At 49.5% G+C, this 20,098-nt stretch overlaps 2 protein-coding genes across 4 annotated transcripts in view; one reads left to right on the top strand and one right to left on the bottom strand.

The window, feature by feature from the left end:
• The window catches only part of Tg (thyroglobulin), a 226,295-nt gene that overhangs the window by 136,852 nt on the left and 69,345 nt on the right, over positions 1-20,098 (top strand). The window lies entirely within an intron of this gene.
• Sla (Src like adaptor) overlaps positions 6,110-20,098 on the bottom strand; it is a 59,214-nt gene continuing 45,225 nt past the window's right edge. For all 3 annotated transcript variants that reach the window (XM_004656175.2, XM_045143009.1, XM_045143008.1), the window contains 6 exons: positions 17,281-17,380; positions 16,459-16,545; positions 13,898-14,001; positions 11,661-11,792; positions 8,672-8,819; positions 6,110-7,890 (listed from right to left, as the gene is read on the bottom strand). In XM_004656175.2, coding sequence (XP_004656232.1) covers positions 7,677-7,890; positions 8,672-8,819; positions 11,661-11,792; positions 13,898-14,001; positions 16,459-16,545; positions 17,281-17,380 — 785 coding nt within the window. In that variant the 3' untranslated portion in view covers positions 6,110-7,676. The remainder of the gene's footprint in view (positions 7,891-8,671; positions 8,820-11,660; positions 11,793-13,897; positions 14,002-16,458; positions 16,546-17,280; positions 17,381-20,098) is intronic.

Here is a 20,098-nt window from a genome sequence, read left to right as displayed (position 1 = left end):
AAGGCTGAACAGTATTTTGCAGCGGGGCCAGACCACACCTTGCGTATCCATCCACTCATCCTTTGGCTACTGTGACTAGTGATGCTGGAGCACTGTGTTCAGTTACAGCCGGCAGGAAACTGATTTGAGTTGTGCTCTGGGAGGACCTCCCCAAGAGCTGGTGGAGATAGGGGACGGTGCAGTTGGAGAAGTGGTGAGAAGACCTGGAGTAACTCAAGCTAAGAGGGCCATCAAAACCACAGGCCTCTTAGCAATTCTAAAGCCATGTAGCCACACCCCTGCTGTGTCCCCATTCACTGGGATCCATGCCCTTGGTCGCAGGGAGGAGGTCACTGTTTGATCATAACTAATGCAACAAGAGTGATGTCATCGCCCCAGACTGAGAAGAGCCACCTGCCTCTGTCTCCACCCGTGTCGCGTGGGTCCACACACTGTTTTGATCATGTGGGCACGTTCCTCTGCACAGAGCACTTTTCTCCCATCCTCCTCTTTCACTGCCCACTTGTCCTGTAGGCAGACCTTCCAGACATATCGGGGCTCTTTATATGGGGTCTGCTACACAAACTCACATATGACACGATTTCCATAGTAACTGTTGCTTTCTGTGCCAGGCCCACCCCCATCCCAAAGCTAAGTCCTAGAAAGCAGGGGCCAATATGCAGTGAGCGCACAGCAGTGAGGGCAGCGGGATGGACACGTGTCCTGCTGGTATTGCCAGAGTCTCACAGAGTAGCCAACTCCTCCTTACCACTCCTGTCTTGTGTTTCTTACCTTTCAGCTCTGGTTTTCTTTGCTGTGGTCCTCTGGGGTGGGTTCGTCTTGGCAAGAGGTTTGGATGCGGACAGTTTTTCAATCCTGGAGTTAAACGCAGGTCCTCAAGCTCTGCTCTGATCCTAGAGGGGATCCTCCAGGGCCCTGTCAGTAACCAGACACTCACTAGGACCCAGGAGCTGCACAATGCCTTCCACTAGGCCCACAAGGCAGACTTCTGTGAGCCTTTTAGTGTTTGGGGGAATTTCAGAAACAAATGGTGATGTACTTAAAAATAAACCACCTTCTGTTCCATGCATTTGGAAGCAGCTTTTACAAGCATTCTCAGACTCCCAGAAGGCCTTGGGATGCTTGTGGGGTTATCTGGAACCAAGCAAGCTCCAACTCTTCAGTATCTTAGCAGCTCATACGTGTGCTCTTTATCAACAAGTGCTTGCGGAAATGAGTGGGCATTGGTGATTTGTTCTTGGGTAAGCTCTTATGTGCTTTGCAAATCTTGGGGCTAGATCTTTAAAAAATGTTTATCCAGAGAAACTCTTGTGAAGAGAATTAATAACCTGTAATTTTGTGTATCATATGAGGGGCCAACCCCCCTGAAAATCTTATTCTGTCTTGTCATGATTCCTTGCATTGACTGGAACAGGGTCCTTGTTTTATTTTCTATCTAGAGATAAGAAATATGAGGCTCAGAGTGTTTACTGACTTGCCAGAGAACACACATCAAAGGAGGCACTTCATTAAGGGTCGAGACCTAAAGCCAAACCTGGTTGCCCACCTTAGGAGGCTCCTCTTCCAACATGGGATTCTCTCAGAGTCTCAAGATGTGAGGAAGTGCCCAGATCTAGCTTCTGATAGATCTACATTGAGATTCGGGACTTGCACAAACCCTCAGTCACTTTGCATTCTTTGCCTGTAAAGTCAGGATGGTTAAATCTACCCTTGCCACAGTCTTGAGAATAAGTCATGGCACAAGATTTTCAAAGTGTCCCACCAACTCAAGAAATTCTGGTTCTCCACTTCCATTTCCAATGGACAACAAAGCCATACCCGCACAGGGCCCAGGACAGGTCACCTGCCCTGGGCCAGGTTGGAGAAAGAAAGCAGCTTTTTGCAAGCAAGACTTCCGCAGTGCTGGGCGGACCCCAGCTAGATCTTCCAGGAGACAGAGGAGGACATTTGCTTCACCCAAGGGAGATCGCTCTTACTACCTTCCACTTTGGCCCAGGACTGCTGTGCTGCTCCTGTCGGCTACTGAATTGGCCCTCCACTGAGTCTGTGCCTTCCCCTGTGCCAATCCCATGCGATTTGGCCATCTCAGTTCCCAGGAAGTGCCTCATTTCCCGTTAGGCCTTCTGGCTTCTGCTCAGCCAGTGGCATGTCCTGAGTCACTAGAAGGGCCAGTCTGTCTCAGGACTTGGAAGAACAAGGGTGGCGGGGTGAGGACACATATTTTCCAGTCTATCAGCATAGAAGGTAGCTCCCCGTAGCAAAGCTACATCTATCCACTCAATAGCCTTGAGGAATTCGGCTCAATTTTACATGCTGTTATTTTTCTAAGGCATTTGATTTGATTTCTGTCATGAATAGATGCCAATCCTGAGTTAAATTCTCTTATCACACCCTTGACACATAGCTTGGTCCTGGTCCCTGGCTCATAGCCCACAGCTGGCACCCAGGATAAGAGGGGGTGATGGTATGTGGGCCCGTAAACTGCTACCTGGGTGGTGCCTGCAGTTCAAGGGCCCTCCCTCCCTGGTCTCATTTAAAGTCAGCATGCCTAGTGATGAGTGTGGAATGTGGGCATTTCTGTACAGACTCTAGTGTTGAGATTTCTTTTGTTCTAATATATTCTTCTTGGGAATTAGTGTATAACACCATAGAATTTATTAATTATAGGGGAAAACAACATTTTTCTGACATCCAGCATTGGCCCATGAACAAGTTTAACACTAGATAGACCCATGAACAAAGTGTTTGTTAATCCTTAGATCTTTGCATAGGCTTCCAGATAGTTCTTCATTGGAGAACATGCTATCATTTGGCCAGTGTTATGGATGGTATCTTGGTTTGTAACCATGTTGTCCAGTAGGTAAAGACTTACGTCAGGGAGGAAGTTGATGGCAATCAATTCCACTTTGGATGTCAGGCTGGGTTTTCTACACAGTTACTGCATAATCTTTGGATAATGGCTGGTTCATTTCTGTGCTGTTGGAGCAAAAAGGCTCAGGTGTTGTTATGGAGACAGCCAGCATGGGAGCAGCTCAGCAGATGAGGAAGCTTAAATCTACCCTTTCCTCTTTCTCAGAGTACTTCCCGGGTGAGAAGCCTGGGTCACCCATCAGTCACCAGGAGCCCTGGCTTCCTCTAGGTGCTTCCCTGCTGTCTGCGAGGGGCTGGTCCTCATCTGCAAGACTGAGTTCAGGCATCACGGGGGATGGAGGACAAAGGCCACCTTGCTGGCCCAGGGCTTGCCACCTAGGTCCCTCTAGACCTCCTTGTACAGACCCCCATTTGATTCGGTTTTGTTCTCTTTCTCTCTCGGGCTAACTCATGGTTTCCTTTATCTTATTGATCTTACAAATGACACGACACATTGCTCTGTGACTGTTTTAAAAACGAACACACCACCGTCTGTGCCATGTTTTCTGAGCTCTTATGTCAGCAGCCAAGTTCTCTTCTCCTCAGTCTTTATTTTCTAATCAACATGCTGGAGTTCATGCAATGAAATTCTCTGTTTCTATTGTGTCAACTGTGCCCCGGGAATTTTGAAAAGTAGCAAAAGTTATTTATCTCCCAGCACTTGGGAGGCAGAGTTAGGAGGATCGAGGTCACCCTGAGACTATATAGTGAATTCCAGGTCAGTCTAGGCTAGAGCGAGACCTTACCTTGAAAAACCAAAAAAAAAAAGACATTTAGCTTTGTTTATTTTATGTATAATTTTCCTAATAACCTTTCATTATTCAGCCAGGAAATTTTAGCCCATCCTTCTGCAAGTTGGCTTCCATTGCAGAAAGACACCCATGTGGCTTTAGAGTCCATGTGGAGGGCCTGGGAAAACCGTGGAGAAAAAGGAAATAAAAGAAAGTTCAAAGAGCTCCTGCCATGTGGGAAGCTGGAGGGGTAAAGACCCATGTGGAGAATGAGCATTCTGGGAGCTATCCTTTCCTCTGGGCTCTGCCCCAGCTGAGGAGAGACTCACCAGCAGCTGGAGGTTCAGGTCAAGCCACACAGAGACCCTGTCTTCCCCCCACAAACCTATTTATAACCTTATGGTGGTGGGCCCTACCTTCCTGCTCAGGTGAGCCAAAGGGACAGTTGATTGGTTAGGGCTAGAGGTTGTCTCAGGAAGAGGTTAGCCAAGTTCTGGCATCTAAGGTGGACCAACCAACATTTTAGGATGAGATCTAAATCCTAGAAGAGATCTTCCTCATAGGAGGGGCCCAGGTTTGTGGAAAAACAAGTTTAGGGAACCAGGCACAAGATAAGAAGTCAGATCATTCTGGAAAGTACAGACTATCCTGCCTTTTCACTTTCAGGGTTGCCCTGACTGCCTAAAAGAGCTACCAGACTCCCTCTCATTGCTTTTGTATGATGACTATAGGGCATGGTGGGTGGACAAGTGTATATATTTAGTATAATTTAATAGCATTGGAAAACTGTTGTATTGTTTCTTCTTTTGGTCTTTTTTTTTATAATGACCCTTTATTTATTTGTAAGCAGTGAGAGAAACACACACACACACACACACACACACACACACACACAGAGAGAGAGAGAGAGAGAGAGAGAGAGAGAGAGAAGAGAGAGACAGAGAGAGAATGGGCATGTCAGGCATAAAGCCATGGCAAACAAACTCCAGATGCATGTGCCCTTTGTGCATCTGGCTTGTGTGGGTCCTGGGAAATCAAGTCGAACCTGGGTACTTTGGCTTCACAGGCAAACACCTTAACTGCTAAGCCATTTCTTCAGCCCTCTTTTGGTCTTTTTTAAACATATATTAGCTGTAAAAATAATGGGTTTCTTCTGACATTTTCATATATGTATACAATGTACTTGATCATATGATATGTAAATAGAGAGGCATGTAAATTCTGATAGCACTTTTTAAATCTTGTACCACTGAGGACAAACCCACTGGTTCACAGGGGACTTTCACAAATGTCCACGATATCAGGCGTTGGGGCACTTCCCCTGTGACTCAGGCATTCTCAGTTGCTGGCCATTACCGAAATTTGTTCACCTCTCCATTGATTTACTTATTTTCCTGTAGTCTAGCAGTTTAAATGTCACTTATTAAAATCCACAAATGGAGCTGGGGAGGTGGCTCAGTTAGTAAAGTGCTGCAGACCTGCTCCTACCTTCAGACCTGCCCTCTCGCTGTTGTTCCTCCACCTCCACTGAGCTTCTGAGGCCCCTGTGAGGCTCCTCGCTGCTCACTGTCTGTCGCTGGCTTCCTGAGCTGCACGGGGCCTGCCGCTTTCCGTATATCACTCTCCTTCTTTCAAAAGTGTCTCGTTAGGGAGTGAGAGAGAATTGGAATGCCAGGGCCTCAGCCACTGAAGTCGAACTCCAGACACATGCACCCCTTTTGCACGTGTGCGGCCTTGCACCCATGCATCACTACATCTGGCTTACATGGGTCCTGGGAAATCGAACATGAGTCCTTAGGCTTTGCAGGCAAGTGCCTTAACTGCCAAGCCATATCTCCAGCCCTGTTTTTGTTTTTTTTTTTTTTTCGTTTTGTTTGTGTGTTTGTTTATTTTTTGCTTTATTTTTGAGGTAGGGTCTCCCTCTAGCCTGGTTGACCTAGAACTCCCTCTGCATTCCTAGACTGGCTTTGAATTCACAGAGATGCTCTTACCTCTGCCTCCTGAGTGCTACAATTAAAGGTGTATGCTAAATAAAAAGGAAAGAAAGAAAAGAAAAGAAAAAAAAAAGAAAGTGTCTTGTTTGGCATGACATCCTGCTTTGAGACGTTAGAGACTGCCTGTGGTCTCCACTGCTATAGCCCCCGTGCCAAGAGCAGTGTCTGTTAAGCAGGTATCCAAACAGTATTTATAGAAAGAAATTCTCAGAAGACAGAGTGGCTTAAGTAGCAACTAATGTATAAACAGAATTCTCACCGCAATTGCCAACAATTCACTCTGGCCCTCAACCTCAGCTCCTCCTTCAACGGAGACGAGACCTTGAGACTGAGCTGGGACCTGCACCCGTGTGGCGTCTCTCTGCTGGCCTTTGAACCCCTTCTTCCGGTTGCACACTTCCTTGAAATCTGAAACCCACAAGCTCCTGAGAGAGTCTTCCATGCTCCTCTACCCACAGTTCTTTCATTCCAGGGTTAAATAATTATTAAGTTTACTTTAATCAGGAATAAATACATGATCGGGCAAAATGTAATGCTTCGCACTTAGAAGTTTGTTCCCCCACCCACATGCTCTCCCAAGGTTCCAATCCCATTGGCCACAACGGAAAACAACACAGAAGACACTGAACAGATGTCAGGAGCCCAGAGACCACCTGCCTCATGGTGGAAGTCACTGTCCTGTGACATTCATTTCTCACAGTCTGGCTAGTCTCTTTGAAACAGGCTTAAGGGAAATGTTAGGAGACTACGCATGCTTCCCAGTGTAAACACCCAAACCCTATGATACAGAAAGTCATATAGATGCATCTGTCCATCTTGTGCCTGCACCCTTCTTCCCCAGCATCCCCTAGAAACAGGGAGGAGCAAGTCCCCTACCAACCACAGGAAGAAGGCTTGCCTTTCCCCATGCCCTGCACAGCCGTCCTCCTCTCTCACATGTGGGAATGCAGAGCTCAGCCACACCAAATCCCCTTTCCTGGAGAGCAGTGCTTGTATCCACATGGATGTAGATGCCAGCCCTTCTTAGAGTAAAATATAATGGGGTGAATTAATTCTTTAAAACTGATTAGTTTTTCTTTAAAAAAAAAAAAAAGACTGTTCTTATCTACCTAGTCCAGCAGCCCTTATATTTCCGGCAGGTCCGTGGGAATGCCTGCCACCCCTGGGTCACCCTGGCCTGCCTCTAGCCAAGCCTGGCTGTGAATCATCTCTCTTTTTGTATCCACCAGTATCTCATTTGTTTTTCTCCCTGTCTCTGCTGGGAGCTGTCGCAGCTGGAGCTGAGGGCTGCTCTTGGGCCACTAGAATCCTGTCTCACCATAGCATAGGACTTCACGTAGTACCTCCGCAGACTGGTGAGGAGAAACGGGCACCACAGATCACTATACCCCATGGCAGCTGGGGGTGGAGTTATCTGTCCCAGAAGTCCTAGAGCTCCTGCTTCCTGCCCCCTCCCCCTCCAGCCCACCTCCACTGCCATTTATCATTCTGGGAGTTAGAGTGGCCATCTGACTGCTGTTCATGCATCTTTGGTGCACCTGAATGTTAAAGGCCCCACTTGGCCCAGAGCTCTAAGTACTTGTGGATAGTGTTTCCTGTCACAGGTCCTTTTGAAAGAGAAGAACTGAGTCCCAAAGGTCCTTCTGGGTTGGTAAAGGCAGCTAGGCTCCTTGCAGAAACTGATCAGCACATTTGGAGCATCTGTAGCTGCTGCCTCTGGCTCATCTTCCTCCCAGCCTTCCTCGGGTGGACATTCTCCCCTTGGACTCAGAGTGCCATTGGGACTGTTGAATGGAGAATAGTCTCTGTGCACACACCTGACACACACATTGCCACACTTGTGCATCACATCATGAGTCAAATGTGTCACAGCACTTATCAGATGCCAGGGAGGGCTTCTTTTGGTCGTGATGTAGAGAGTCTCTATGTGACTTCTCTTGGCTCCAGAAGACCTAAGGTGCCCATGGACTAGAAAATCCTGGCTCTCACAAGGCCACTGGTGACATCCAAAGCCCTTGTCCCTTGTGTGCCATCCAGGGCCTTAGTCTTCAAAGTACTGAGGGGCCACAAAAAAGGAGCTTTTGCGTTTGCCGCCACTGTACATCAGAGAGACACTCTTCTTCCTCCGGCTGAGCGGGCTGGTATCGTCCCCTGTCAGAGACAGGTAGGACGCGATGCTTTCCCGAAGGCCATAGCTGAAAAGGGACTCGTCCACCCCCAGTGGGTTCTCTGCTCCCTCAGGATCTTCCTGTAGCCTGAGGGTTGGAAGGATAGGGCAGAGGAAGGGAAAAAAGAGAGGGATATTGGACAGAGTGGGGATAGAGGCAAAGAATGAGAGAAGGAAGAAGGAAAAACACTAGTTAATCTTTCTTGAACTGGATTGAATATTGGTGCTTCCCTTTCTAGGCTGTGTGAACTTGGAGCTACCATGTTCTCAGATGGCTAAAACTTCCAACTATATTAAACTTGGAAAATATGTATTTCTCTTCTGAAAGGGAAGATAGTTTTATTAAACTCTCAGGCAGTCCTAATCCCTCATTTTCTTTGAATTTTTCAAGGGAATGTTAGCATTGGTGTTCAGTTAACATAATACCCTTTGAATACAAATGACAGATGCATGCCTGAAAATCCAACAGGTGTCAGGGGCACAAACATAAGAGAACTGAACAGTTTCTCTCTGTCGTCCAGGAAGAGAGTGCATTGCCTGAAGATTTGCATGGCCTGTTGAAGCCTCTTGAGTGGGTTTTCACTAACAGCACTTTACACAGGCTTATCTGTGTACTGCTCTCTGGAATCTGAAAACTAGAAAGTGTAAGATCAGGTGTTTCTGCTAGAAGTGTACTTTCTCACTGAGTGGGGAAGTGAGGGATGTTTGCAAACCAGGTGGCTTCAGACCTGCATATGCTGAGTGACACCCGAGGCCGATGGATTCAGAGAGTGGACAGCTGCTCACTGCCCACCCCAGGTGGCAGAGGGCCTGCTCATGGCTTTCTTATGCCAGGCTCCCTGCTGTCTTGGGGAAGGCACACAACACACCTGGATGCTCTCTTCCAGTTGAAGGTCTTCTGGCGCAAGGTGACGGGTAAGGCAGGGGTGGTACAAGGTGATGGGTGAGCTGCCACAGTGGGTGTGCTCTGTGCCAGGCAGGGGGTGGTGAGCACACAGCACAAGCCATCGGCCACCTCTAAGGAGGGAAGCAAACAGTGGTCAGGGACATGGGGAATGCCACAGTTAGTGTAGTGTGGAGAACAGGACTGAGACTCAGTCCAATATAGCCCCCGAACTGGTAGAATGGAGTAACTTCAGCTGTGGTGGGGAGTGGTCTGGCCCAGAGTCATGCCTCCAGTCCTTTGAACAATGCTGCTGTGTCCTGAAGGAATGGAGCTCTGTGCTTACATCGACAGGGGAGAAAGCATGTTTGGGATCAGAGTCAAACAACTACGGGGCTGTGCTTCAGCTCTGCTCTGATAAGTTTACTGAACTTCTCACCCCTACTCTCTTTAAGAGCAAAAGTAGAGACAGGAGGAGACCGAGCATCTGTTCTCAGACAAAGCAGAGCATCCACACCCCAAAGCCCCTCCTCTGATTTGTGGAGCCCTGGAATGAAAGTTCTCTGGCTAAGAAGGACATAGCCAAGGGTGATAGTCTCCAGGCTTCCAGTCTGGGTCACACACTGACGCGTTACCAAATTCTGTCCTCGGGGGCACAGATGGAAGAATGGGAGGGAGCCGTGAGGCCAGGGGGAAACCTGACAGGGTGCCCATCTGAAAGAGTGACCCGCCAGCCCTGGAGACCAAGAGCCTCCAGGCCAATGAGGGGAGGCCACAGAGGCAGATTCAAAATCTAGGGACATGTGCCTTTGTAGCAGGGCTCAGTGGACTCTAAGAGAACCACACTTCAGGTGGACTCATACTTGGGGTAAAAACCAAAGTCACATAAGCACACGACACGGGCCAAGGGCTGGGCTGGCCTTGTCCATTTCCCCTCATGAAGGCCCTGCCTTGGCTTTGCGTAGTCAGTACTTCCTGCTCACTCCCGGGATGAGGAAAATGAGGACCTTGGATAACATTACTTGCTAAGGACCACAGAAATGTGAGCAACACCCTGTCCCGTTGATTCAAAGCCAGTGGCACATTCCAAAAGCAGAGGACAGCCTTAATTAGGGAAAAGAGGTAAACCCAATTCTGCCTGTTGGGAGTAAAACACCATTTAACTCACCCTGTCTGCACAGCTGACAGCACCTCTTGGCCTCATACTCAGACCCCAACGACTCCATACTCAAGGGTCTCATTTTTCCCACCAGATCTCAGAAGGGAGCAGCAAGCATTCAGGCTCCCAGATTCTCCCAACTTATTGGCAGCTGTGAGCTTATGAAGATGGCTTTAACCCTTCAGTCCAGGTGATGGCTATGGGCATCCTTTAAGAAGGCCTAGTTCTACAGCCCAGGGTAAGGTGCTCCTGTGGCCCAGCAGCCCAGGAGGAGCACGTGGCTATCTCTGGCCCAGCAGCATGACCTCCTGGTCCATAGCATAAGAGCTCTGCTGAGCAGTAACTGTTTCGTGTTTGCTGTTGTTTATGCAAAAATTCTGGTTGGCGTACCCCCTCAGATGATTGTTATTCAGAACCAAGTACCACAAACAACCTTGACTCATATGCAGTAGACGTGGGCTGTGTCCAGGACTCCCTTCCGCTTTCATTTTGAGCTAGCTTCTAGGTTTGGGGCTGTCACAGAGGTTATATTTGTCATAGTTTATTTCCCATCTGCCATACTAGCTCTGCTAGACGGGATGTGAATGGTTGTGTTTCAAAGTCATGCAATGCCCTGAGAGTTAAGGGTTTTCTTTTTGGCCCACCTTCATGAATGGGAACTGAGGCTCTGAGAAATAGAAGCCCTCCCCCAGATCCTCGACAGCCTAGCCCTGCCGATACGCATGCTTCCCCCGGCAGCCACTGCTCCTCAACACCTGCTGCTTCTCACAGGACAGGAGTGGCATCCCAGTGCTGTGGGCGCCTTTCTCCTCAGAATGCTTCTTTAATTCAAGACCCCAGACCCTAAAGAATACTACTGATGTTGCCTCTGGAGTGCAAGACTAGACATCCTAAAGCAGACAATGGGAGCACAATGTCTCCCTTTCGTCCCTCAGGGAAACAAGTGGAAGAAGGGCAGAGGAAGAGCATTTTCCATTCAGCAGAGGCTCCTGTCCAATGCCAGGCTCTGGGCCTCCCACATGTAAACCCCCAGAGTTTGGCTGGTCTCCCCTCTCCCTGAAAGTAGGAATAACTAGCATCAGCATTGTACAGGCAGAAAGAGAGGCCAGCCGACCTGGGAGATGAACACAGAAGGCCCAGGCTGTCCTTGGGACGTTTAGTCACTTGCTTACAGCTTCTTGGAGAATAGTTCCAACTTCTGGGCTGGCTCTGGGGCTTTCTAACCCAGGTTTCTTTCTCTGACTACACTTCACTCCATCGAGGGCATGTGATGTTCTGCAATCATGGAGGATCCTCCTCATCTTGATCAGCCTGGGAGGTTTAGACTTCTCTCTTGGGTCCCCATGGATCCAACACAACCGGTAGCTTGGAGGCTTTTGGCAAACACCAGTCCACAATGAACTAGATCATATGGAAGTGACTGGAGTGCTAAAGAGAGTAAGGCTGTGTATGCCTTGGAGACGAGAAGAGGAAACCCGAATTCTACTCCTGTGGCTTCCTCAGAGGCGGGGTGATGATGACCTTGAAGGCTATAAAGGATGCTGACAAGTGGCGGACTGCCTTAAAATGGGGCCAATGTCTACGACAGCGGGGCAACCTGGGCTGCTCTCCTTACACAGAAGGTGCTGTGTCCCAGGTAGCACACACAGGCAGCCTGGTTTGTCCTGTGGCCCACTCTGAACTAGCATATGAAGACAGCGGGATGGGTAGAAAACAGGAAAAGTCACTGGCTTTTCTTGATGACCTGTGACCCCTGCCTGGTGGCTGGCACTGAAGTAGCACCCGGCTCTCTCTGCCAGCCCTGGTGGCTCCTTACCAGAATAGTGAGTCACGAGGTCCTCCAGGCACTGGAAGGTAAGCCTTGGTGAGATGTAGTACCACTTGTTCGGCAGGCGGAAGATGCGGTAATGTTTCACCTGCCGGTGCCTCACCGACAGCGAATAAAATCCTGCAGAGGACAGCAGTGGGTCAGTGACTACCAGGGGTCCCCACTCATGGGCTGCTGCTGCCAAGGCTACCTATCAGCACATGGCACCTGCATGACATGCCCACAGGCCTGTCCGTTTGCTCTTTGAGGTATATTGGGTGCATTCACATTCCTGAGCTTCATTAGGACACATTACAGCATAAGATAGACCGAGGGTCCATGAGCCCTTCCTTTGTGGACCCTGAGATGTTTCAACTTCTGGTTGCTTCCTGCAGCTTCTGTCCCCACAGCACTACACCATACACTAGAGGGAGCTCACAGCTGCGCCCCTGTCCCATCTACTCCCCCTTGACTTAAGCGGAGTTGTATTTTTCCCCAAAAACTTGGAGTAGGTAGCAGTTATGACATTGTTCTGGGTACCCGAGAAACCTGTGAAAGATGTCATTTCTCCTTCAGCCTTGTTAGGGGTGGCAGGAAGGAACTCCTAGGTGGGTACCATCACCTGTGCCAGCTTAGCTGTCACAAGCGGAAAGTTGAGATCCTTGGATCTGGGTCATGTTTAAAGGTCCCCTGCTGTAACCTTTGCATTTTCTAGGCTGAGTAACTCTGGGAGTGGTGAGGTAGAAGGAGACGGCCTGCCTTGAGCCTATGCCATCTGTGAAGGCCTAGAAGAGACTGTCCCTCAATATTTGCTAGAAGGAAACATGGAGGGTCTGAAACTTTTGCTGTACATCTAGGATATCTCACTGGCAATGGCATTCCTGGGTGTGAGGCTTGTCCCCAGCAGGCCTCCCAGCACGTCCTGAGTGGAGTGTGTACTTAGCTGGGCTTTAGGCTGGGCCTCAGAACCACCTACTACATGATTTCGTGTCACATCAGCAGGCACTAGAAGTTCCGTGTTCAGTGGAAAATCCTCAGAACTTTGCATAACCACAGGGGGGGGGTCTGCTGCCTGGCCCTCCTCACTGCAGCTCTGCCTGAGGCCTGGGGACAAGGTGAAGTTTGGGTGACCTGTGTCACCCTGGAGTCCTTTCTCCCCTTGGCTATTCTAGCCTCGGAGGCTCTGAATCGGGGTGTTCTACCTTAGGGGATCCCTGGGATATGCAAATAGCATTCTTCCTCTGCCTCCTGCACATTCAGGCTTTTGAGAGAAAAGTTGCTTTTGGACTTAGCAATCATATGCAGTCAGTCCTGGCTTCCCCAGAGCCAGGCTGCTGCTCATTTTGGTAAGATCTTTAGCACCAGGTGGCCCCTGTCTTTAATTGGTGCTTATGACATTCTCATAGACACTGTTTCCTTTTCGACAAATAAGAAGCAGGCTGAGGATTCAGAAAAGTGATTGTGGTAAACCATAGCCACGCAGCATGTGGGTCCCATGACTTGAATCCCTGAGTACCCAACACGGAGCTGACAGCTTCCTTATCTTACTGCATGTCCTCATTGGGAGGGACCTGGACTGAGGGAAAACAGAGGCAGAGGCTCCTGCTTAGGAATTTATAGCTGACGTTGACATTGTTCTCTGGGTCCTCGGCTCGGAGCCGTGGCACAGGCCAGGCCCTGCTGGTTCTGTTTTCACTGACACAGGGACTCACCATGATAAAGATCTCCGTGAGTCTGCCGTCTCGGACCCACATCTACTTGTCTCTGTTCCAAAGCTGTCTTATTTCATCGTGGTCACAGATGGTACCACTTGCTGAGGGCCGTGTGTACAGTGAATATCACAGATGCTAGACTTGAATCTCACCACAGCCTCATAGGGAGGGGCTTTCTTTCCATTTCACAGATGAGGAAACAGTTCAGAGAAGTAAACAACTGGCTCAGGCAAAGAGCTGGTGAGCACAGACCAGGCTTGCAACCAAAGTCCCTGGCCTGTGCCCAGCTTTCTCACTGTAACAGGTATTTGCATGTGTTGTCAATTTACAGAAAGTTCTCCAACAGAAATCAGTGGGGCCTGCATTGGGGTTGCCCATACTCTGTCTCTAGATCATTTGCTTGTCTGCTTGGAGCAGAGGCACAGGATTGGGGTTCCTTGGTGTGCACGTGGGACAAGGGCATCTAGGGCAGCAGCGAGCCAGTGAGGAGCACAATGCTCTGGGTGGCCGCACGGGGAGAGTGAGGCCTCTCACCTTTCTTCGTCTCGCTCTCTCGGATCATGAAGGAGCCCATCTTTGTGTCCGGCAGCTGTAGCAGCTCTTCTGCTTTGTCCCTGCCGAGGCCTTCAAACAGCCAGCTGAGAAGGAGAGGAGAGCTGTGAGTTAGTTTGTGGCCATGGACATCCAGACCGGCTGACAGAAGAGTGAAAAAAAGTTAAAACCCAGTTCCCTGGAAGCCGCTGGGGTTACACATTCACTCATTCATTCATCTGCAGTCTTTCCAACCAAACGCCCTGGGTAACCATTTAGTTTCGTAGGTGATGATCCAGATGCATACAACCCCACTCTCGGCCATTCTCGAAAGCCAGCTGTACTGGGCCCCAGGTTGGTTATATGTAATATTTGTACACATGAAGTACTGTCTTCTGTGCACATGGTATCTGTCTGAAGAGCATCCCTTACACTGTCACGCTGCCTCCCACACTGCCCGGTTGTATTTTACTGTGGGGTCCAGGTCATCATGTTTAGAACTGGAGAGAGAGATCAGTGTGTCCCCACCCACTGGACAAACGCCACTTTGCACTGGGCTTCTCCTGGCCTCCCTGTTCTTGTGTGCCTCAGTGCAGTTGTACACACATTTGCATGTGTGTATATGCTGCCTGCTGTTTACCTGACAGAAAAAGCATCTGCTGTCCTGGGGAACACACTGGCATTTGTCAGTTGTTCCTGGGAAAGCATCATGTCCATAGGACAGTGGCATATTGAGTCCAAGTGAACAGCTCCTAGCACATTTCTTCACACTGGGCTCTGCCAGCTGTCCCCTGAGGAAATGCTTTGCTTGCTGGTAGACAGAGCGCACTTGTAAGCAGCTGGGCCTCGCTTTTTAACAGACGCTGTACTTCTGTGAATGAATGCTAGCTGTTAATCCTCACATCCAAGCTAGCTCTGGGCTGAGCATTAGCACTTCACTGTGGTGCCGTGTATAACGTTCCCCGGGGTGCATGCAGGCCCGGGTACACAGAGCCTCTGGAGAGCCAGGTTCGAGGGGACCCCAGATGCCTCAGGGTTCTGTTTATCTGTGGGCTTAGCTCCATAATCACTAGCATTGCCAGGATCACGGTTATGCCTGTGTGATCAAATGTTCCAAGTACTCCCTAGTGCTACACAGTGCACAATGTGTTGATGGTTTTAGTGTGCATGATGAATGTGACAATCATTTATACATTCCAGTCCTTACATAGAGTGCCACTGATGATTGCAAAAACCATAAAACCGTAGCAACTGCCATGTCGGGGTGTGAATTATTTTAGTATTTAGTCTTCTGTGTTAAACACTTCAAATCTAACCCTTATCTCAATTCCCCCAAACAGGCAGCTGTGTCTCTTCACAGTTGAGAGGGAACAGGGTGCACTTGGAGGGGAGGGCCATGCTGTCACTTACTCACTATGACCCTTTCTTGGCCTTTCTCGAGCACTATCTTTCCTCCAAGTCTGTGTCTTTAGGAATGTCACCACATTTACTTTCTGACAGTTATGTTCCAGTTGTGTGAGTCATCTGAGGGCCCCCACCCCAGCTCCTGCTCCTTCAGTCCCGTGCCTTCAACATGAAGGAAAGCACTAGAGTGTGTTCTCAACGAGCAAGTGAATACACCAGGGAGGAGCTCAGATTTAGGAATTCTATGTGACTTGGTCTCTTTCAGAATATGACTTACACAGCATGGACTGCCACCTCTATCTGTTGTCCCCATTCTAAGCACAAGGGACTAAGATCACTAAGTGTGAAATCACATAGTCAGAATTTCAGCCTTCCAGGCAGAAGCAGAGGAGAGTGCAAGAAGGAGTGCCATTCTCTTTCCATCCTGTGTGCTCTCTGCTGGGAGCTTCTGTGCTGATGTTTGGCCACAGTGTGAGTTCAGAAGGGCAGGAAACACTCAGAAGGCTGTTCTGAGGCAGCCCCTGGCATGGCTACAGGAACAAACACACTGGCTGTGCTGGCTGTGCCCCCACCAAGCCCAGTGCCACACCTGCTCCTCTCCTGCCAGGCAGTCACTGGGTGTCTGCTAAGTTGGATAGGGACACAGCAGATGTTGCATGTTCACTGTGATGTCTGGCATTGCCTTGGGTATGGGTACAGTGCATGTCTGTCTCATTCCCCTGACAACTGCCTATGTCACATGTATGATTATGGATTGACACCCTCATCGTTCTATGTGGCATGCTACTTGACAACTGAGGACAAAGGCAGAGTTGAATGGCTTGTCCTCTGTCCCATAGGCAGGAAGCGACAGAGGCAGGACTGAACACACACAGACTGACTTAGCCTCTGAGCCAGTCTAGGAGAACATTGAGTACGATGTGCTGGGAGCACCATGCTTGGGAGTTCCAGCTTCCTTCATTCAAGTGTTGGGGTAATTGAGTCTCAGAATGTGAGATGGCTTAGGCCAAGGCTGCATCAGTCCTGTCCTGACTGGGGTCAGAGTGTTCCTTCATGACCCCATGCCTTCTGCCCACTCTACCGTGCTGGAGTCTTTGTCACTTTGTGGGTCACTTGCACACATGTCAAGATTAAACGGTACTGTCTAGAAATATACTCACCCATGGTACACTCTGGCCACACATATCCCTGGAATATAACTCTCACGGCCGGTGCTGAGAGAAACAGCTTTCCACCAGCCCCCTTCACTGTTGGACAGAGCAGATAGGAAGGGGCACAAGGCAAATGGCAAAACAAAGATAATGGTCATCAGACAGAGCCATTACAGCTTGAGACATTCCTTTTCCAAGACCTATCGCTATCCATGTGGACCTGCATTTGCATCTAGCAAACACCCCCCACCCCCATGGCAAGCTGCCTTGGGAACTTTCTTGCAGGCAAGGCCACCTGCCCCTCCCCCCAGGGACCCACAGTGCATGTCCTCAGCTGCTGTGCATGAGTGGAGGCTTTTAAAGCCACACGTTCTCAGTACTGGTTTGTACCCTGAACTGTAACCAGAGATAGTTTCACATGTCTATGTCAATGAAGACCTAACGCAAGGGGCTTAGAGCCCCTAGCCTATCCTATGGACTCAGACTTTAAAAGGCAGGAATGAAGGCTATGCCATTTGCCATCATCAACAGCATTGTCAAAGCCTGTTCCTCCTTCCCAGCACATCCCAGTGTGTTGCATCATGCTGAATAAGCAGTGTGTATAAGCTCAAAGACAGAGGTAGAATCTGGGGTCATAGAGGATCCCAAACATTGAGTTAAGGAAGTTAAATGTTTTCCAACAGGAAGTTGGAGTCGTTGAAGGCTTTTGAGTCCTGGCAGCACTAAGACCAAGATAGCTGATTATAGCTGAAATCTCATTCCCATCCTGGTGGAGTCCATTGTGGGGCGGGAGGGGGGAGGATGACAAGTGCCTTTTAGAGGCTAACTCACTCGGAAATGACACGCAGTTTCTCGCCTTGGTGGAAAATTGGAGGGCTGATGTCGGGAGATGGGTAGTCACTTAGCACAGCCAGGAAGTCGCTCTCCAGTCCTGGAAGAGAAGCAGAGGGTTGGTTGGCTAGGCGTGGGAGGTGGTGTGGATTAGGAGACTCTAGGCTGCCGGGATTGTCCTCCAGAGCCTGCTCGCCTGTGCCTGTGAAGCTCACAAGCCCTGGGTGCCTCAGCCTCTTCCCCTCGGACATGGCCGCAGGCAGGCCAGCGGACCCGAGAGCCCCATCCTCCTGTGGGAGGCTGCAGCTGTGCTGTCGCACGACGGGGTCTGCCGTGTGTCTGCGGGCCTCACTACCTCCATCTTGAAAACAGACCAATACCTCATCCCAGGGTTCTTTATGACATGAGATGAAGGAGCACCCCATCTCTGAATGCTATGAAAACCCGTTCTTAGTATCTCTGCCTCAGGTACCCACCCTGGGCTCTGTGGTTTCCCCCATCTGTGGCACTTAGGGGTTGATGATCAGAGTAAATGATTCTGAGAAGCTTTGGGGCTGGAAGGCTCAGACCGAGGTACAGAAAGCACGTTGTCCTTGGTGAGGATAGGACACAGTGTCAGGGACTTTCATTGGGGGGGTGCGGACGTGTGGAAGAAAAGTGAGGACTTTTCATTTTATATGCATATTGAAAGTAGTTTTTGTGACATTTTATAGAGGAACAGTGTGCCATTTGATTTGTGAGAACTCAGCTGACTGTAGAGATGTAGTGATAAGATGTGAATTTCCTTTTTGATGCCAAGCAATATCTGTTTTATGTTCTTGGTGACTTTCCGTAATTCACCTGCATCTGATGCAAGGTAGTACTGAGGTGTACTGTAGGGGAAACCTCATGATTCTCAGAGCAGCAAAGGCACCTATGGTTCACTGTGACACTGATCTCAGCAGTTGCAGGTCCCCTCCTCCACGCTTTCCCTCAGGGGTCCTTTCCGTGAGCTCGGCAGGGGTGAACACGCCAGCCATCCTCTGTTCTAAGGGAACCCATGTTCTAAAGACTACCCAGGATGTCAGGGAGCCATTGCCTGTGCCTAGGCAATGCCCAGGAAGTTATGGAGAATCCCAATACTCTGTGGACCAGGGTTCCCCAGAGAGCTTCTGTCTGGGATGCTTTCACCCTTCCTGAGACCCCAGGCCCTGTCTATGGTGGTCTCCTAGGAAGACTGTGTTGAAAGCAAGATCAAGCACTGGAATGAAGAAGCAAGATGAGCCTGGCTTTCAGTAGAGGGTTTTTCTGTTGACTGGCTGGAGAACCAGAAACATATTATCACAGTGGAATGGCGCACGCGTGCACACACACACACACACACACACACACACACACACATACACACAGAGTGCATCATTCATTTGCCAGAAACTGAGTCACAATATACATACTACATAAAATCAAGTGTTCCAAAGTGTGAAATGGAAACGAAAGTGATCTTCAGTGCTCTTGAGTCATTGGAGAAGGATCAGGGGCTCAAGGCTGGCTGGGTGAGACCTTGACCCAGATTCTGGCCAGTAGGGGACAGAGATCTCTCCTACACTCTGCCTGGCTGAATTCTAAAGAGTAGTTCTTTCCTTTGTAGTCCAGACAGCACCCCATAAATTAGAAGCAGAACTCATTTGACTGGATTTAAAGTCAGAAGTCCTGGGTTCTAATAAAGTTCAGAGCCAAAGGAGTGGGCATGAAGCTTATGCAAACTTGGAGGCCTTCTTTAAGATCAAGAAAGTGACAAAACAAAAACAGAGTGAGGATAGGTCAAGGGAGGGGCTGGACTAAGGAGAGGCTGGGCAGAGTTTGGCTTAGCTCTCCTGAGATTTGCCCAGTGGCCAGATGGGTTAGGTAGAGGTGGGGTAGCCGAGGGTGTGCCACCCTTCCCCTCTTGGGCCCGGGCTTGCTGATCTATACAGTAACAGGGAAAATGCTTTTGGGATAGAAATGTACTCTCCTTGGTCTGATGGCCTGAGTATGAAACTACCATTGTTGGACCCAGCTTCCTCAACTGAGGGTGACAGAGCCATCTGAGATCTGCCTCCCCAGGCCTCTGGAGCTCTGGGTGAGCTGTTTCCTCTGCCCCTTACTGGCTGTCCTCTCACTTCCTCAGCACCTGAAGCCCTCAGAGAAGGATTGGCTTCCTGCTGGTCTATACTACTCTTCATCCCCTAGGATTCTCCTTGGAAACAATGTCCCCAGGTTTCACCATCATGTCTGTATTACGATCAGGGAACTGTCCTCTTTTGACCTGGCTTAGAGCTTCCAGGAGGGCAGAGCACGTGGATTTTCTGGACCTGCCCTTAAAGGATGTTCCTGACCTGTGTGTGGAAGGCAGGAGGGAGGGGACCTTCTGCTATGGCATCCTTTGTGCGTTTGTGCTGAACATTCCAAGTGTTCCAGGAGGGGGGGACTGGCTGGTAGAGGCAGCAGGGAGACTGACTGCTACAGAACCCCCACCCCCTGTGCAAAATAGGAGTTGGAATGATGCACAGAATGTGTAACCTGCGACAAGAATAGAACCTGGAGCTAGAGACCAAGTCTACCATGCTGTTTGTGGTTAAAAGTTTGCGTCAAGATTAACACTGTAAGACATCGCGAGGCCATCTTCTGCAGTGTTCAGAAACAAGTGTAAACAAGCACTCTGGCGGGCGCAGGAAGTGGACCGAGGCCTCACCGGTTCATTCTCACGGCACCATGAAGCTTCCTGTGGGGTTTCCATTACAGAAATGTTTCCCTAACTACAGCATTTAGCACCCCTGAGGCAACGGTGCATTTGGCCTTT

This window comes from Jaculus jaculus, chromosome 2 (genome assembly GCF_020740685.1).
Source record: "Jaculus jaculus isolate mJacJac1 chromosome 2, mJacJac1.mat.Y.cur, whole genome shotgun sequence".
Taxonomy (NCBI): domain Eukaryota; kingdom Metazoa; phylum Chordata; class Mammalia; order Rodentia; family Dipodidae; genus Jaculus; species Jaculus jaculus.
Note: the sequence above shows the minus strand (reverse complement) of the source record. Positions and strands in the feature narration are given on the sequence as shown.